General features: G+C 41.8%; 2 protein-coding genes across 2 annotated transcripts in view; one reads left to right on the top strand and one right to left on the bottom strand.

Annotated features, from left to right (window-relative positions):
• Positions 1–14,686, top strand: part of PSTPIP1 (proline-serine-threonine phosphatase interacting protein 1) — a 36,088-nt gene extending 21,402 nt beyond the window's left edge. The window contains exons 8-15 of the mRNA XM_009330112.1: positions 1,543–1,588; positions 2,436–2,515; positions 5,241–5,339; positions 5,999–6,095; positions 9,204–9,288; positions 10,811–10,881; positions 12,541–12,641; positions 14,555–14,686. Coding sequence (XP_009328387.1) covers positions 1,543–1,588; positions 2,436–2,515; positions 5,241–5,339; positions 5,999–6,095; positions 9,204–9,288; positions 10,811–10,881; positions 12,541–12,641; positions 14,555–14,686 — 711 coding nt within the window. The remainder of the gene's footprint in view (positions 1–1,542; positions 1,589–2,435; positions 2,516–5,240; positions 5,340–5,998; positions 6,096–9,203; positions 9,289–10,810; positions 10,882–12,540; positions 12,642–14,554) is intronic.
• SCAPER (S-phase cyclin A-associated protein in the ER) overlaps positions 1–18,803 on the bottom strand; it is a 258,080-nt gene that overhangs the window by 239,018 nt on the left and 259 nt on the right. The window lies entirely within an intron of this gene.

The raw sequence follows: 18,803 nt of genomic DNA on the forward strand, positions 1-18,803 counted from the left end.
GTTATCTAATTAACTTATCCCAGGCTATGATCTAATTGCTCTATGAATCCTGAAGGGAAACTGAATGAGATTTTTCTCTGAAACTATTCATAAAAAAAAAAAGTCAGAAGTATGTCATGCAGTTAGTTTTGCCTTTTGGTCGCTTACATTTAGTAGGCATAGTATCTTACATTAAAATGCATATTTTTCCTCAACATTTTTCTCCTTATGGTTAGTTTAATTTCAACTAAATTTACAAACTCAAAAATAAATCATTGGAAATTAAGGCATTGCAGTCCTTCATTGCATCGTCTTGATACTTGTAGCTGACAATTCACTAACTTTTAATGGGAACATTTTACAGCAGAACAGATGGAGAAAACAAAATAAATGAACTCCCTTTGGCTCGATAAAAATCAGTGCAGTGTAAGCAAAAAGGATCAAAAATCGTCTCAAGGAGCGGGGGGATGGAGCCTCTAAAAACAGCATCAGAGCTTTAGATTTTATTTCCAGCATTTGCTAATCTTTGATGAACAAAACCTGCCAGCTTAGCTGTAAAGAGGGGATGAAATTCTGGCCCTACTGAAATTACGCCAGAACACTTAGCAACTTGAATGGCATAAAAATCTGACCCAGCTCCTTTCATGCAGAAGGATCCCAGGGTGCTTCATTGCCATTACTTCCACACACATGCCAGCACATTTGAAATGCACAGAGGCATCTCACAAGAAACATGTCAGCTGTTTAATTCTGCACAGCACTCGCAAATAGTTTGGGCCAGGAAGCAAATAAGAATGAAGCTTGTGTTCCCAGTTTACTAAACATTTTCCAACCAGCTGTGAGGAGGAATATGGTCATAAGAACCCCTACCTGAGCCTTGTCTTGAAGGGCAGAATGGGAGAATGTGTTACACTGATGTCTAGAGCCGTGCATTAATGTACTGTCATAACCATCTGTGCAGAAAGACCTGGGAGTACAGAGCTGTCAATAAGAGCTGTATTTTCATTTGTTAAAAGCCGCAGGTTTTTAAAAAAGAAAAGTTCTACTTAGAGTGAATTTTGCTTTTAGGCTTCTGAGTTGTTATGGGAAATAATCTGGCATTTGCAAAGTATTTTAAAGGCTGTGTTCTTTTCATCTGTGTATTACATGAGGAGCTTAGAAGATGAAGAATTTTAACTGCCATTTATTTCTGCTTATAAATATCTATTAGAAAAGCACATCAAACACTTGAGAAAAAAACCAACTTAGGCAGCAGACACAAGCTTCAGGCTGGATCACGCTAGCACCAAGCTCCTATGGCAGGGATGTCTGAATGGAAAGATATAAATTGCCAGATCTCCCTTGAAGTCAGTGGACCTATGGCTGCATCTGCGAAATTCTGGTCCCTCCTTCTCCATAGCACACATTCAACAGGACGGTGCATAAAGGCGGGACAGCCAAGAAGTGTTTGCAAGTTTGAGCCTTTCCCCTAGAAGAAGAAAGGGAGCAGGCAGCAAAAAAACTGGGGCAGAAGCAAACATTATGGTCAGAAATTAATTTGTGGTGTTTCTTTTCCTGTTTCAGAGTCAGAACAAAGCCAAGCAATGCAGAGACGCAGCAAATGAAGCAGGTGATGCTCTATTTGCAACTGAACTAAGATTTTTCTCAGCGAAGATCTACCAGCACACTGATTTTGATATAGCACCATCCAAATTACCCAGGCTGGCTCTGTTTGAAGTCAGGTTTCCCAAAGTCACCTACCCAAAGATTAATGAAGAAGCTTCTAAAGAATGGCAACCTGACAGTCATCTACATTTACTTTCCTTTGTGGAAATGCGAGTCTCCTGCTTTCATTAAATAATTTATAGAAGATCTCCTTTAGGGACTTCAACCAGGAAAGAAAAGCTCTTCTTGAAGCAAGTTTGAAAGCACAAAAGAATGACGCTCATATTGCCCCCAGCAAGCCCAAACCAGATACACAGTCCCCAGGTTCCCTGTACATGAGCATGGTAGCATTCTCCAGCCAGAAACACAGTGTATGTCCAGAACGACAGGCCAGCAGACATCTGAGCTGGTTCATGAGTTCAGACTTGTCCCTCACTGCTCATGGAAAAGTTTACACTAAATCACATGGCTTACCTGGCTGGCTCAGCATGGAAAGAGCCTAAGGATGCTCAGTGCCCAAGCATGGTCCAGGCTTTTCATCTCTGATTTGCATTATCCCCACTGTAAAGTTTATAGATGATCTGCAAACCATGCAGAGAGAATCCTTATTGTAGTATAAAATTGCAAAGAAAAACCCCAAATATCCTTGTGGCCCACCCATTTCAAGCTCACACATTCTTGTGATACTCTAGCAAACCACAGGCCTAAAGTGTAAGAACCACAGCAAAGTCCTAATAGGAGGAAAAAGAGAAAGACTGCATAATTTTTTTTCCTAACTCTTGGGTTTCTATTATGTGTGTCTGTGTTTACAGAGAACGTGTACAAACAGAACATTGAGCAGCTGGATAAGGTCAGGACAGAGTGGGAACAGGAACATATCAAAACGTGCGAGGTAAATACTGACTTTTGCAGTGATATATTTGTGTGCTTTTTATTTTATCCTACTTGCAGATATCAGTCTAAGACCTGAGATATCGTCCCAAGGGTTTTGCTGTTTGCTTTATGTGAAGTCTCAGTAGATGTCTTTGCAAAAATACTGCAAAAACTAGAGTTGATTTAGACATAGCTGCTAGCTGTCTCACTTGCTTACACTCTCCCTGCTTGTTCAGCATATGTATGTAAATATAAAGGAGCGGAGTAAGAGCAGAGGTGTGAGAAGTGGAGCAATATATGAACTGGTGCAACCTATTTGCAAGCATTTGTTGCCAGTTTTCACCCACAACTTAACATGAGAATACGCTAGCTCTAGGGATGATATTCTATCACAGCCAAGATTAGGTTGTTTCTCAAATAACTGCTTTGTTACAAAATGTAAATGTAGACATGAAAACTCATTTTTAGCTTAAAAAATTAATTTCAAAATTGAAACAAGAAGAATTCAATTAATCCATTAAAAATGAACAAACAAAAGATTCCCTTTAGATTATGTTTTGCAAGAGGCTTCCAGAATGGCTTCTTGTTCTAATGCAGGAGAGGTTTTTGTGTTTCCTTTTTTTTTTTTTTTTTAAATCTCAAGTTCAAGAGAGATTAAAAATAAAATTTTCTTGCTAAGCTAAAAAAGTATGTACGTAGCATTCTGAGAGCAAAGATAACCAAGCCACTCAGAATCTTTATTTTGCATAGCACTTTATATTCACCTGCAAGAATATTTGCCATCTGCCATGGCGTAATCTTTCAATTGAAAGGTGGTGGGGGGAAAGTCTCTATTTCCATTATGCTGAGGATGGACAAGGAGATTTGCACTTGGCTAGTAAGTTTTGCACAACAATTTACAGGAACTGGTTGACATCCAAATCAGCCACACATTTGATCATATTAATCCTTCAAATATGTTTGCCCATCTGCTAAAGTATGATTTTGCTATGTTTACTTGTTGCAGGCTTTATTTCCACATAAAATAAAATGCCAGGAGCATAGCTTTCCAGTTCTCTGCTTCCTCTTAAATATTCCCTATCTGGGAGGACTGGAAAGTCCCACAGCTGGCACAGCAGACTTTCCATAGAAATTGTGCCAAGCCTTAATTTTCCCAAGATGCACATTTTCCCCCTTCTTAAAAAGCCAACAAACAAGCAAAGCGTTCCACAACCTAAAACACTTCATTTCTCCCACATGGCTAAATTCTGAATAGCCCACAGAGCTTGTGGCCTGCCCGCTGCTTAATTCGAACAACCATTCATAAAGGAAAGGCATCTTTAATGCCTTCTTTTAAAAGTGCTTGTAGATAGAAGAACTGATAGATTTTTTGAGGCATTTAAAACTAGTAACTCGCGCAAAAGCAGCTTAAGATCCCAAACTTCTGGCTGCTTAGCACGGAATCTGGGAGTGCTGAGGTCGCTTAGGTCTCTAGCTGAGCGCTGGACATCCATAGCCCGAAAATCTTGGCTAGCAAGTGGCAGCACTGGGACGACCTTTGTCACGGGGGCTGTGCCATATTCCTCGGCATGAGATGCCCAGCTTCACTAGCAGTCTGTTGCACAAGCCGACGGGGCACGAGGCATGTATCTAACACAGTGCCCTGCTGTACTTTGCAAAGGGCTTGACAAGCCCAGAGTCACCTGGAAAATTCCCAGTCGGCTCTTTCAGCAGCCTCTGAGGGGCTAGGCTGCAGCCATAGGCTTTTTGTTCAGAATGGATATTGAAATACCCTTTAGGTTCTCTTTAAAAGCTTTTTCTCTCAGAAACTGGTCCCAATACCAGCTGACTCCCGTGACGGACTCTTTTTTCTGGTTTTTTTAGATGGTAAGATTTTAGATGGCAGGCAGCATACCCAACTGAATGTTCTGCTGAATATTGTATACATTTGTGGTTCTGGACATAATTACTAGCAAACGGAGATGGAAACAGATGGCTGGAAGCATCTGAGCTTTTCACACCTCATAGAAAACCAAAAATTGATGTTCTACTTATAACAGTACAACTTAGAGATCAGGGTGGTTGGTTTTTGTTTTTTTTAAACTTTTTAAAGAAGGAGTTTATCTGCCTCTTCCCCCAACTCAGTTCACACTTCTCCTCTCTCTTCCCCCTTCATTCTTCCCAAGCTGTGCAACAACATGAGAAAATCAGACAGATGAAGGAAGGGAGTAAACGCTGAAGAAAGAAAAATGCCTTCTCTTTACTATGAAAATAACCTTAGAAATGAACAGAGGCAACTCCAGAGAGCCTCAAATAGTTTCAAAAGAGAAAAGTTTGGAAAGACATTTTAGAACGCAGAGATGGATAGTTTTGGCTCTACCTCTAACATAAATACGACCCTTTCATGCCAGTACTCTACTGATCTGTTAAACATCGATTTCAGTGCGACGGGCAGACAGGACCCTGACTCTGAAATCCTTGGCGGTAGAGGTAGCAGTCAAATCCAGATCCTGATTCCTCTACCCTGCTTTATTTTTCTCTAAAAACATAACTTTAATTCGGTGCAATCAATTAAAACAAATTCTTGAGCATGAACAAGTAGATGTAGTTTCTCCAGTAGCTGAAAAGATGTCCTTTACAAAGGATCCTTCAGAATGGTTTGCAGACTTACGAACTTGGCCCAGAGGAGCCCCAGCACTGTCGCTGCCTGCAATGCAAATAAATAACAACCATGAGGCTACGTCATATCTCCTCTTTGGCTTTAGGTCTTCCAGCTCCAGGAATGTGACCGCATCACCATTCTCCGCAACTCGCTGTGGGTTCACTGCAACCAGCTCTCCATGCAGTGTGTGAAGGATGACGAGGTAGGGGCACCTGCCAAGTAGCTTCCCGCGCAGAGGAGGAAGAGGAGGAGCAAGAGTGCTCTAACAATACAGCACTAGCTTGCCCTTCTCTGCACATGCTGTCTGTCTCCAGCAAACTGGCTGTTGTACATGTTCAGTGAGGGAGGAGTATTCTCAGTCTAGCTTGTTCCCTCTAGATGTAAACTAGATATATGCCTGGATGTAGACGGTCTGTGCTGTGTCACACTTGGTGACACTTACATGTCTCCTCCCTTCAAGTTTGTTGGGGAATGCTTCCAGCTACCAGAACACTCAATTGAGTACATTTGGGCTCAGACACAACTTTCAGAAAGGCATCCAGTCATGGTCTCAAAATTGGAAGACATAAAGGATGCAGTAGTTTTGACTTTGAATGGTTGTTTCCTGCTATTAATTTCTTTATTGCATTGAAAAGCCCTGGACTGTCTTCGTCCTCCTCTCTTAAAAGAATGTCCAGAGCACAAATAAACAATTGTGTTTACAAGAATGTCTGTACGGGGGACAGGCCAAAGATCCATCCAGGTCAGACATGTATCAAGTATAAAGTGTCTCTTAAGGGGAAAAGTATTAGAAGAGCATTAATTGTTAATTCAATGTGAAATGTTAAAAATTAAATTAAATCCTTGGATTCTGTTTTGTAGCTGTATGAAGAGGTTCGGGTAAGCTTGGAGAACTGCGTTGTGGAGTCAGACATAGACTACTTCATTAAAACTAAAATGACAGGAACAGAGCCTCCAGGTAATTATTCCTATCGGTCTTGTCAGATGAGTCACCCATTAGGCTGAAGCTGCAGTTGCGCAGTACATGTCCATTGGAGGTGAAGCCAGCTGGAGGAGCTTCTGCTCTGGCTAGTCATTCCCACCTGCCATGGCTCACTTCCCCCTCACTGTGCTGCCACCGCTCCTTGTGCGGCTCTGTAAGTGGGATAGCTGAGGGATCCAGGTTAAAAATAACCTTCCAAAAAAGAAAAAAAAAGTTGTTTTGGCTTTTCAACCAGGCTCATTTCACAGTACAGCTGAACTGACACCGCTAAGGAGGTGACAAACTGCCTTGCAGAGATGGCAACCTCAATTTCCTGCAGTGGTGACAAATCAGAGCCAACTTAACATGTAACTGCACCCTGGTGTCCCCTTGACAGAGATGCTGCCTCTTCATTTGCAGCACAGAGAGGACCAGACTTTGTATTCTGTTTTGTTCCACCTGCCCAATGGGGAGTAACATCTTTTTTCCTCTCAGGAAGTTGTCTGTATAAGGGCAAGACCCTAGCTGGGTGAAATTTTGAATGAAATTGGCTTTTCTCCAGCATGCAGAAGTGATGTAAGGTTCACAGAGTCTGTCCATTCAAGCCAAAGCAGCCTTTTCACCGACTTCAATGATCAAAACCTCTGGGCTGAAATGGAGATGGGGACAGCAAGAGCTAAGAGCAGTTATAAAATGAAAACATGCTGCTCCAGGGTAGGAGTTCCCCAAACACATCACCAGAAGGGAGGCCATCTAATGTTTCACACGGCCAAATACAAACCACACCCTCTTACTTCAACAAGCAATACAAGGTATTTATAGACTGAGTGAATGCTTGCACTTCTGTGCAGCTGCTGCAGTAAACAAAGATTCACAGCCTTTGTAAAAGGAGAGAAAAATCCCTGTTTCATCTCTTCATTAGCTGATGACACATATCTATGCTGAAAAGAGCTCTTCCTCCATTTTTTTTTTTTAATCTGTGCACAGATAGTATTTCACTTCCACTATCTGCTCTAACACCATACTGCTACGTCAAACAGAAAATCCCCTTAGTATGCCCTCAGCAGTATCAATAGAGCTTACTTCCATTCAGAGTGGGGAATAAGCTATACTGGCATAAGAAAAGTTTATACTGATAAAAACCTTCCATGATAGGAGTTGTATAGGTACAAATATCAGCAGTATGAACGCCCTGTCCCAAGGGATAATTACCTCGTACAGGAACAGCTTACACCCCTTTGATTCCATCACAGAGCTCAGAGCTGGCGGCAATTATACCCTAGGAACTTCTTCAGCAGAGCTGGATGCTGCCCCTAACGCAGCACTGAGCTATCTGAGGCCTGTTTTTCACTCAGCCTTTCTGTCATTACACCTATGATGATTACAAATTGGGATTTGGGAATTTTTTTAAAATGAATATATTGATACTAGTGCACTGGATGCCATTTTGCTTCTATAGTTTATTCTTCTTCACATAGGGGATTTAAATTCACTGATATAGGAGCATTTACCAAGGAAGAACTACATTTTCACTGGCAGAAGGGAGAACTGTGCCTTGCAACAGTGTGAAACAACTTCTGTATACTAAGAAATTTGTAATTCTCAGCTAGCTTCCCCCCCCCGCCTCCATGTGAGATTTCTCATTCTCCAGTCGCCTAGGCAATTTTCTGCAAACAGCTCTTGGCTATGTCAGGACTCATTTCTAATAAGAAATAGGTGGGAAAAACCCTTGAGAGCTTTATGAAAGGCAAAGAAACAACTAACTTGCTTTTTTGTTCCTTTTTTTTGCCACCTTCTAGAAGGTGACATATTCTGGAAGTAACATCCTAGTATCTCCACAGCTCTGGCTAATGAGTTTGCACAGTAGCACATGGTGAGCTGTTGATCTGTTTTATTATTTGCAAAATGCAGGAGGAAACCCACATGTGGTTTTGCATTGTGTAGCAGGAGACCTTAATCCTGACCAAACCTTTTGGTTTCTTGATGCTATTGCTCACTCCCCTCTTCTACCTAATCTTACAATGCATTATAGACTAGAAACTATACCAAGGTGACAATCTAGAAATGTAACAGGAGATCCTTAGATTGGTCAGGAAAGTCCCTAATTACTGAACATCTTATTTGTACGGATTCTTCACACTCACTAGTTCTACATGCCTGCTCTGCTTATGATCTTGGCTGACCCCATGTGAGAATGTCAGCACAACCTTTAGCCCAAGTCCAATGTCTTTCTTAATTTGCTGGTATCAGAACTGAAATAATACGGTATCACAGACTTCACGCACATTTGTTTGACTTTAACACAGAGAAGGCAGAAAGGGTGTGTGGCCACCAGCTCTAAGCAACTCTGCTGGGAGCTATGAGATGAAAAATAAATAAATCCAGCTGTAACCATTTCATCTGTAAAGCTAGACTTGGAAATGGTCTCAATTTCACCCTTAACGACACCATAGGGGAGAGTGAAGGAACTGTAACATAACTGTGTTTGAGAGAACAAAAAACAAATATCTCTGGGTAAACAGCAAATCAGCTCTCAGGAGGTGGATGGGGGAGATACGAGAGGTAGAGAGACACCCAAGCACAAGCACAGACCAGGAATTGCTCATTACTGCTGCTGGCAATAATGTTCAGAAATCTCCCTAGCTCCGACAAAAATTCCCGACTCAATACATTAAGAAAAAAAGAAACAAAACACACTGCAGCCGACTGTATCAAGAACATGGTCCCAGACTCACAATGACCATGCTCTGCTCCCTTAAATCCTGAGCTTTAAGGCAATAGAGGAAACAGTCATGGAGGAAACTGCCTTCTTAATTAGGGTTAGCCACAGCTATTAGGATGGTTCTTCAGGACCTTGACTGTGCTCGTCTCAGGTCAAGCATGCCTTTCTACCAGGGACATATCTGCTTACAATCACTTGAATGGCTTTTGTCAAGTCCCCATGTCCCCCTCAGCTGTTCCAGCCACATTATAGGTGAGTGCAGATAGGTGCTGCGTTGCAGTTTGCTCCAGCAGCCCCTGATGGTTGCAACCGTCAGTTGCATTCTGGTGGGGAGAAAAAAGTTTTGCCTGTTTGTACATCTTATTTTTATTGCCCTGTTGCAGATGCAATAGGATATGAGAACTACTACAGCAGAGAACCAAACAGGAGCAACAGCAGCCCAACCCAGTCTTGTGGGATGATGAAGAGGTGAGTGGCAAACTTTGGTTCCCAGAACAGGTATTTCTCCATATGAATGGCAACGTATGACAGCATACAAAACCTGGAAAGTTATTACTTCCTTCATTGTAGCAAGAGGCAGCTACGTATCAATAAATATAACTTGACAGAAGAATTAAACCTATTAAAGCCCGAGTCAGAGTAATTTTGCCATGGCCTAGTGGGAAGAGAGACAGGGGACGAGTTTATAAAACAATTAGTCGGCCAGCAATGGATAGCATTCACTTATTTCCTCTTTCCTAGTGAGTCATGGCACGTAGCAACAAAACCACTTTGTTCAAGGGAGGGCAAAGGTGAATCTAGCTGGGAGCAAAGGCTGGGGAGAACTGTCTTTTTCGGCAATACCTCCTGGCTTACTGCACCGCACAGCTGAGCAGAACAAAGAGCTGCTCTCTGTATCTAGACCAAAGGAAAAAACACTTGGCAGAATAACTGTGATGATTAGGGAGGCGATTTTTCTTTTTCTGATCCATTTATGCTGGTAAATGCTGTAACATGGATGCAGTTATATCAGCAGAAGAGCATGGTAGATCTATTGGTTTAAATATTTTGTACTAAAATGGCTAATTCACAGTGGGAATGGCATCATATTTAAAGCAGAAGAGCTTTATATTTTGAAAAGCCTTATTTCATGGCAAAGACAAGGAGCGGGCTGTGATCTCCCATTTAAAATGTGGTCCAGGCTTGTTAGTGAGCTGAGAAGGTTTATACCCAATACTTTGTTTTTCAGTTGGAAACCAGATCTTCTGTAATAATGAATTCTAATGCTGCATCCTATACAGTTACAGAAGACAATTATACTACCATTTAGAATACAACCGTGCTCTGCATGGGCACGCAGCCTAGAGAGACTCAGTCTGAGTTTTTCAGAAACTGTTGAGTTTGGATTTCCATTTTCCAGAAACACTGAGTGTTCACCAGCTGAAAAATCAGACCCTTTAAATATGCCTTCAGCATGCAATGCTATTTCTGTCTATGCTTGAGAATCCTAACCCATATTCTCACTTTACTTAGTCTCCAGTACCCAGCTGTGATATAGAAAATAACTAGGGATGGGGGGAATTCACTTAAACTCACAGTTTTTAGAAAGGCTCGTTATACAAGCTTTGTATTTTAAACTGTATCAGAGTTTTCCTTAAAGACAAAGAGTTGGTAATCTCTTATAAACAACTGCTAATTCTCATCATATTAATATTGTGAAATAATTGGAGTTTTGCATCATGAGCCTTTGGATCAATAACAAAATACATTTATGCACAATTTACTGACGGCTGATGGTTCAGTATTCTGCTGCTTTTTTTTTAAAATATATTTTTAACTGAAGATAAATATACCTACAGCATAAATGAAAACAGACAGCCACAGAAAGAGGTGACATCTACCCAGTGCTGCAGCAGATGGAGGGAAGGTTGAGTCAGACAGCTGAGACGAAGGAATGCTCATACCCAGTCCTGTTCACTCATTTTGTCATTGGCTTCTCATGGTTCTGCAGATTCTCCGGACTACTGCATGGAAGCAGCAAAAACAACACGGAAAGTGTCACTCCTTCAGCCCCTCCTCTTGGTATGCCTCTTCAGGAAATAAGTTTACTGGATGTGTTTGTTTTACATCACATTGCTAAATCAAGCTTTGACATGGAGCAGAAATGGTACAGCAGTTATTCTCATGTTGGCAGTCAAGAGTAAGAGTAGTCAGGAAACGAATTTAGCTTGGATGTTTATTAAGCAAATTTCCCAGTTTAAACTGCCGAATAATCCATATAATCTTCAAAACCTCTGTCTAGGCAAGGGGGAACTGTACATTCAGGACAACATAGTCTGACTTAAGTAATAGTTTTCTCCTAAGGTAGAATACACTGCCTCTAAAAAGCCCAAGAAAATACCTACGTTTTTAACAGACCAGGTTCATGCCTTATGAATGCAAATATCCATCTCGTTTCACAGTTACACTGTCCTATTGCAACCCTTGCAACTAGGCATGTATCAGATGACATTTAAAACATAGTATTTTGACTATGCAGAAAGTAATAGCTTATGACACTTTTATTGGTTCGATTTAAACCAAAAACATTTTAACTGTGATTCTTGCCTAAAGAAAATAAAAAGCTGTTTTAGAACAGCTTTAGAACATAGCCAAATCAATTTCCTTTGTCAGGCCTGCCTGCTTGGGCACCCAGAAACGAAGCCCAGACTATCTATCTATCTATCTTACTCCTTGCATCGGGTGCTCAGCTAGGGGAGACTCTCCAGTGCTATCAAACACCAGCTGGACCTGCCAGGCACCAGCTTGGGCTTGGGCACACGTAGAGCAATGCAGCATTGAGCAGTTGAGGGTAGTCACTCCTGAATTTCCTTAGGCTGGGGACAAGAGGGGAGAGTGCTTCCTGGACAAGACCCTCAGGAATGGCAAACACTCTCTGCGTTCAGCTTTTTCAACTGCTCCCAAGCTTGCCTTTCAAAATCTGAAAAATCAAGGAAGCGACTGTGCTCCTTAGAGCAGGACAACTAAACCAAGGGTTGACTATGGGAAGGTACAGGCACCCCGGCTGCTCTGTGCGCTGTCAGAGCGCTATCATCCCACGGAGGAGTCGTATATGAGAAACTTCTGCTCGCCTCAACGGCAGGGGAAGCTCCCAGGCAGATGCTGGGAAGGAATAAGAGGTTTCCCTAATTATGACAAGCTGGATTAAAACAATATCTTCCAAAAAAGTTATGTCAGTGACAAATAGCTATCTGGGAACTATGGAAACTACTGAAAAATGTCTGGTGACCCATGGGCACAATAGTTTCCATTTTTCTCAAGGGAAAAAGAGAACTATGTGAGCGACTATGTCAGTGACTATGTGAGTCACTGAACTGCTAGAATTTTATACCACCACCAGCAACCATTTTAAACCAGTTTAATCACAGCATTTTGCTCTCTGTAACATTTGGATTATGCTTTAGCAGGGTAAACATTTTTCCCAACCTGGATGAGGCTAAAGCTAGTTTCTGACCTCCCACAAAGTTCAATGGGTGTATTGTCATCTAATCAATGGGACATGGTTTTTGTGCAAGACTTTACCTACAGTTCACAGCAGCTTTTCTATACATGTACATCTCCAGACAGAGAGAGAACAGAAACCCTTGTATTTGTGAACTCTTGCATATGATCCCATGCATTTATAAGCAACTGAACTCTTTGTTTCTGTGTGTGGTTTGGGTTTTTTTTTTTTCCCCTTAGCAGAGAAAACAGACGTAGTCTATGCATCTGTTTTTGTAAATGAACAAGCTGGAATCACATCATCACAGGACTACAGAGTACTTTATGACTACACAGCCCAGGTAATTAAAGGCTTCAAAATAAATATTTCATAGTGTCAGATTTAAAATAGATGATGTTGATCCAAACATCTTGAAAGTGTTAATTCTGTGAAGGAGGTGTTATCTTCACTTTACAGCCAGGGACACTTAGAGAATTACTGGAAGTGATTACACATTAGCATGCTATATCCCTCCTAAATTAGTGCTGAGCTGTTAAAACTTCCTTCTAGAGATACAGGAGACGACAAACACAAGGAAAACATTATTTTTTTAGGGGATGACGGCTATGCAGTATTGTGCATTCTGAACTTACATCTCTTGTGAAAAGTTCTCCTAGGGAAAATAGCTACAGGTTCCTCGTGTAAGAATACGCAACAGATGCTTATCTAGGAACTCTTCTCCACTTGATCTCACTTATTATCTGGAGAGTCCTGCTCCAGTTTAACACACTGGCTTCAACTGAGGTGCTCTCCATGCTGGAGAGGACTGAATCCCCGTAAATGACTGTTTCCCTGTACTTCCATGTTGCAAGTTGCAGAATTGCAGTGGACATGGTCCACGTACCAAAAGATTGTTATAAAGAGCAACCTGCATCCTTAACTGGGATACTGAACTCTCACTGGCTTCAGACCTATCCAGGCATAGTACCATTAGTAAAAGATTATGAATGGACTGGTTATGAATATTTTCTTATTCAGATGGACTCCAGAACCTCTTGGACTCTTGCTAAACCATTAGCCTCCCCCAATGGGACCTCCGCAATTTAATTACATGTCAGTTTAAAGCTACCTTTTATTAGCTTTAGATTAGGAGAAGGAGCAGCATCCAGGAGGTCTTATGTTACAGTGCAGAGACCGTCACACCACAGGATGTGCCATCAATAGCCAACATTGAAGAAATGCTGGCACGTGACAAAATCATATAGCCAGATAAATTATTAAAACAGAGAAAGGACTGGAAAGGAGCACTTTCTCTTAGGTACAGCAGCATTCTGACACCTTTTATTATATGTTCTTTGTTTTGCTTTGTATTAAACTTTCTTTTATTATTTGCCTGAAATTTCATCCAAGCACAGCTGAAAGTACCTCACTGTTAATGGCAGTTCCCCTGAGGAGACTGCTGGATCCCTTTGTCAGATCCTTACTCCAGGAGTTGTCTTAAAAATATGACACACACAGATTTTCCCTGCTGAGAAAGAGCCTGTTACCACTTTCAGTATATTGTATATTGAGGCCTCTCTTTTTTTTTTTTTTTAAATGTACTTCAGGTACATTAAATTTAGATTTAGCTGATGCATCAAACATATCTGGAAGCCTCTCTTACCCTGTTTTCTATTTTACTACACTGCGGGTAGCAAAGTGGTTTCCTATGGAAAATAGGACAGTGCCACTGAACGGACTGATGGCTGCCTGAGAGCTCAGCGCTAGCTTACTTGCAACTACTCCATTTGTCTCGGAGATAAAAGTTACGTATCTCAGGAAGAGTCGCTATACCTCCACTGATCACCGCTGTTCTGTATTAAAAGAACTGAGAGACCTATTTAAGGCCTGGATTAGTAGAGACACTGTTTTTATCTCCCTTGGGAATTAAGATGTGCACTGTTTTATTTAGCAACACCTGCAGACTACGAAAGGGTCATGGTTAGCTGGTTTAGGACAGTCGTATTTAACCCTTTCCGGCCTTCCCCAATGATACAACAGTCAAGTTGCTCAGAGAAGACACCATGGAGACTGGGGAAATTTGAGGATCTTAAGGAAATAGCCAGCTTAGTAAGTGCTTACTCCCTCATTGTCTGGTATCTCAGGCTCATTCCCAACCTGAAGGACACCAGCAGGCTGTTGATGAAAGGCAGGGTAAAAAAGCCCACCAGATACATGCTTGGGCCCTCCTGTGCTCTCAGGCTAACCACATTTCCTTTCCCTGTCTACTTGCAGAACGTGGATGAACTGGATATCAGTGAAGGAGACATTGTAGTTGTCATTGAAGAAAACGAGGATGGCTGGTGGACGGCAGAAAGGAATGGGCAGCGAGGCTTTGTGCCAGGGTCTTATCTCAAAAAGCTTTGATGAAAAGAAGCCCCAGTCCTCAGACTTTAAAAATACTCTATTACTGAAAACAAACAGCACACAAGGTCTGCTTCAGCTGACCAAGGGCAACCCATAACACTGTCTTCTACAATTACCAGTCAGGAAATAACCAACTGACCATGCTTTCCTCTTCCTTCCTCCTGTCCCATCCCAGCACCTCCTGGCCTACAGTCTGCAAAAAATGTCTTCACCTCAGAGAGATTAGGACTTGCGTTTCTTACCACAGTTCTTCCTACCCTCAGCACACTGTGCTGCCATCAGTGTCGCAAAGCTTGGTGAATCTGGGAGGAAAATCCTGCCCAGAACTTAACGGCACTAAAGGAAAAAGATCAAGGAAGCAAGTGCTGTTTCTCCAGGACGGAGGACCGCCTCCAGCCAGCCTGTGAGCCACCCTCATGGTCACAGCAGCCATGTTCTCTGCAATGGATCCCCTCCTCTCACTGCACAGGCCATGCAAGCATTTTTGACAGTGGGGTGGAAAGCGATAGCTCTGACGTTGCAGTGTCTTAGCTGTACATAGCAGGGAAAAAGCTCTCTTAAGTTCCTTTTAACAGCCCCCTTTCGAGTTCCCCTTACAGCACATGGCTAACCAGGGAGAAAGGTGGGAAATCCTCCACTGTTCTTTATCAGAGTCACTGATGAAAATATGGAAAACAATGAACACAGATAGAGAGGAGCACCTGAAGGACTGAGACACATCAGTAGTAAGAAAACATAAAGCACTCCCCATCACAGCCATCTCCTAATACAATGAAATCTATGCTACCCATGGCTCTGCTTTGCACTGGATTCTGGGGCAGCAAAATAAGGAGAGATAATGAACCCAAGGCTTGCTTTTGCCTTGGTTAGATGGTTTCCCTGACACCTCCCTGGGATTTTTCATGTTTAAATAAACAATAAAAACAACAAATAAGCAAAGCCTCCAGCCGTGCTGCACTGCCCTGAACCCTCTCCTCTGAGCACGGGAGAGAAGTGCCAATTACCTCCTCATGCAATCTGCATACCCATGTCATCAGTGCATTCTCCTTTCAACTCCTCTGTCCGCCTGGCTGATCCTCTCCTTCTCTTCTGCCCACAGGCTTTTCTGTCTCTAACTGCTATCTACAGCCTTTGCGCCTCTGGGATTGCTGGCATAGACATGTCCTGGTTCCTTTCCAGGCACTTTTAATGTGCTTGTTCTTCAACAAGCTCTCTTCAGAGAAGCTGCACTGCACAGGTATTTCACAGATTTCAGCTCTTATAAGTCTTTCTAGTTTAGTATTTAAGAACGTTTCCAACTGCCACTGTACTTACCAAGGGATCAATAGATACTTTCTGCCACTCCTCCCTTTTCAGTATTTCGAGATGGTTAAAAAAAAAATAAAAATCGGTGATTTAATCTGAAGCAGAGCGCGCTATTTCTGGGGGCAGAATGACCTTGTTTGCCAAGGTTTCAGGTCTTAAAACTGAACCAAGTCAATGAAAATGAATCAAATTGCTACCCAAAAGACACAGAGCAGGGAGGAACTGTTAGCTAAGACACAGCAGGAAAGACAAAGAGAAATCTAGACAGAAGAAAAAGCCATAATGGTCAATGCAATTATTCCTTAAATGAAACAGAATGAAGGTCAGAGGCACTTGCAGTACCTTATTCTAATTTCTTGCTTCAAGAATGGAATAAAAGTTGCTGCAGGCCCTTTTTCTTTAGTTCCCTGCAGTCCTTTGCACAGGCACACTTGTCCTTCCCACACCTACCCAAGTTAATATGCAGCACATCTGCATCCGTGCTGAAGGGCTCTTAGTACCTCGCATTAGCGCAGGCTCAGAGGAACTGCAGGAACTTGAATGGCATTTAAGGCACTAGGTTATACAAACAGTAGTGCTTAGGCTGAAGATGTTAACAACAGGTTTCCGTGATCACGTCCGAATTGAACAGTGATAGAAAGATGTTCCACAATAGCCTTCAGCTAGGCCACCGCACTGTAAATGGTAGCTGTCAGACAACTACATCACTCGTTCTGTACAGCATGAGAGGAACCTGAAGTATGAGAGATTTAATATATTTGCTTCTTGAACACTCAGTCTTCCATAAAGAGAACTGTAATAAACCAACAAATACTTAAATAAATTTAGGTAGCTATTTTGCAGATTATCTTAATTAAAGAGAAAAAAATAAACCATTGAGATGCATCTCCTCTAATTAGGTGTGACACACAGATTTTGCTAAGACTCCTCACTTCTCTGGGGGCCCAGACAGCCTCATACAAGACACTGCAGTACCCAGTCCTGGTTACCCTGAAAACCTGTTACAGATCATCTTTGCTTACATGTACCACATGGTCTACATCACTGACTGACAGACAGCTGGTGGAATGGTGACTGCTGTTTCTACCCCATCAAATAATTTCATGTTTTTGCTGTTAAACTCAGGAAACTGGTTTCCTTTCTACCTCTCTCTTCTTCTGTCAAGTAAATACTGTTGTAAGTGCAAGAGGCTATAGATATTTCAAAATCTGCCCAGTGTCATAGCATTTGGGTACCACGTGCTAACTCCAGACTGTTCAGGAAATGAAAAAGCAGCAGCAATGTTTTCTCATGATTCCTCTGCTTTACATTGAAGAATTTCGCTGATAAGTAGTTACCAAGACATATCTAGGCAGTTTGCCCTATCAGTGTAGCAGCACTTGTCAGAAATAGAACAGAGATATCAAGAAATACCCACACCCTCTGAGTACACCCCCATTTTAGGTGTCACCCACTTCCCCGTCAGTAGGAAAAGCAGGAAGGTCAAATGTAGGTTACTGCCTTAATATATTGCTTTAATAACAATGTTTTCTCTCCAGATTGGTAACACTTGGGCAACAAAACTGATGCATTCAAGTAATCATTTAATTTTCAGGTAAGATGGGAAACTGAAATAGGCCCTTTCCAGTGGGAGGCATTCTTAAACTAAACTCCAACATTTTTGGTTGAAATTCTTTTTGGACAAACACTTCTGATAAGCCTCCACGTTCATTTTGACTACCATTTTTTGGCAAGGAGGTGCCAAACAACATGCAGGGACAAAACAACAGTGGCAAACAAAGTTGTGTGTTTGTCAAGTTAACTCCTATTTCATAGCACACTCTCAATAAGCAGACTACCTCATTACTGACGCTGCTAGTGCTCTGGCTCCGGATGGGTTCACACACAAGAAGCTGTTCCCAGAGAGCAAGGAACATGCATTTGCCAGCTGCTCTGCAAGGGGATGACTTGATTACCTACCTACAGCCTGTGGCTTGTATGTATATACAGACAAACTCATTAAAGAGAAGTTACAATAAAATTACTGAGCTGTTTTTGACTTGGCACTGCAGGACTTCAGTTTGCACAACAGACAACAAGTATTTTATGCTGAACAATGTCAAACCTGTAACTGTTAACTCTAGAAATTTTGACTAGGCCATAAGAAACAGGCATCATCTATCCATTAAATATGAATGTCAAGAAAGATTGGGAGTCATTTCCCTCACAAACCACAACAGAATAGAAAGGGACTGAGGTTGACAGCTGCTACTCTTCCAGATGGATTTTGGATTTGAGGAACATGGCCATGAGATTGCTATGAAAAAGTGTAGTGGTGATCTGTTCTATTATTCCTTTAACCGCAACAAGAATTCAAAAGTTGGAAGTAGGCAATCCAGCCCAACAGTACCTTTAAACCAAACTCAGATATGCACATTATTCTCTTTTACCATGTTATCATTAATTAAGGAGAAGAACAGGAAAACCTGTTTAAAAATAACATTTAACCAACAACAACCATATGTAATTAGGAAATATCTACATGATGGCCAGCTCTGCACAGAACAGATTTCAGCTGCTGCATATGGTATTAAGAGCCCACAAGCCAGCAGTAAAACTTGGTCAAATAAATAGTGTCAGACTAGAAACAGAGAGATCCAGGCAACCCAGCTCTAGGACAGCCAACACAGTCAGTGCTTAACCACAAAGAAAGAACCTCCTGCCAAACTCACAGGTCCATTGCTACAGATATCTAGCTTCTAGCATTTTTTACAACTAGTAAGCTGAAAGGAAGAAATCAACCCCTTTACAGCTGAGCAGTCAGCAACAGCAG

This window comes from Pygoscelis adeliae, unplaced genomic scaffold, assembly GCF_000699105.1.
Source record: "Pygoscelis adeliae isolate BGI_AS28 unplaced genomic scaffold, ASM69910v1 Scaffold298, whole genome shotgun sequence".
In the NCBI taxonomy this organism is placed as follows: Eukaryota; Metazoa; Chordata; class Aves; order Sphenisciformes; family Spheniscidae; genus Pygoscelis; species Pygoscelis adeliae.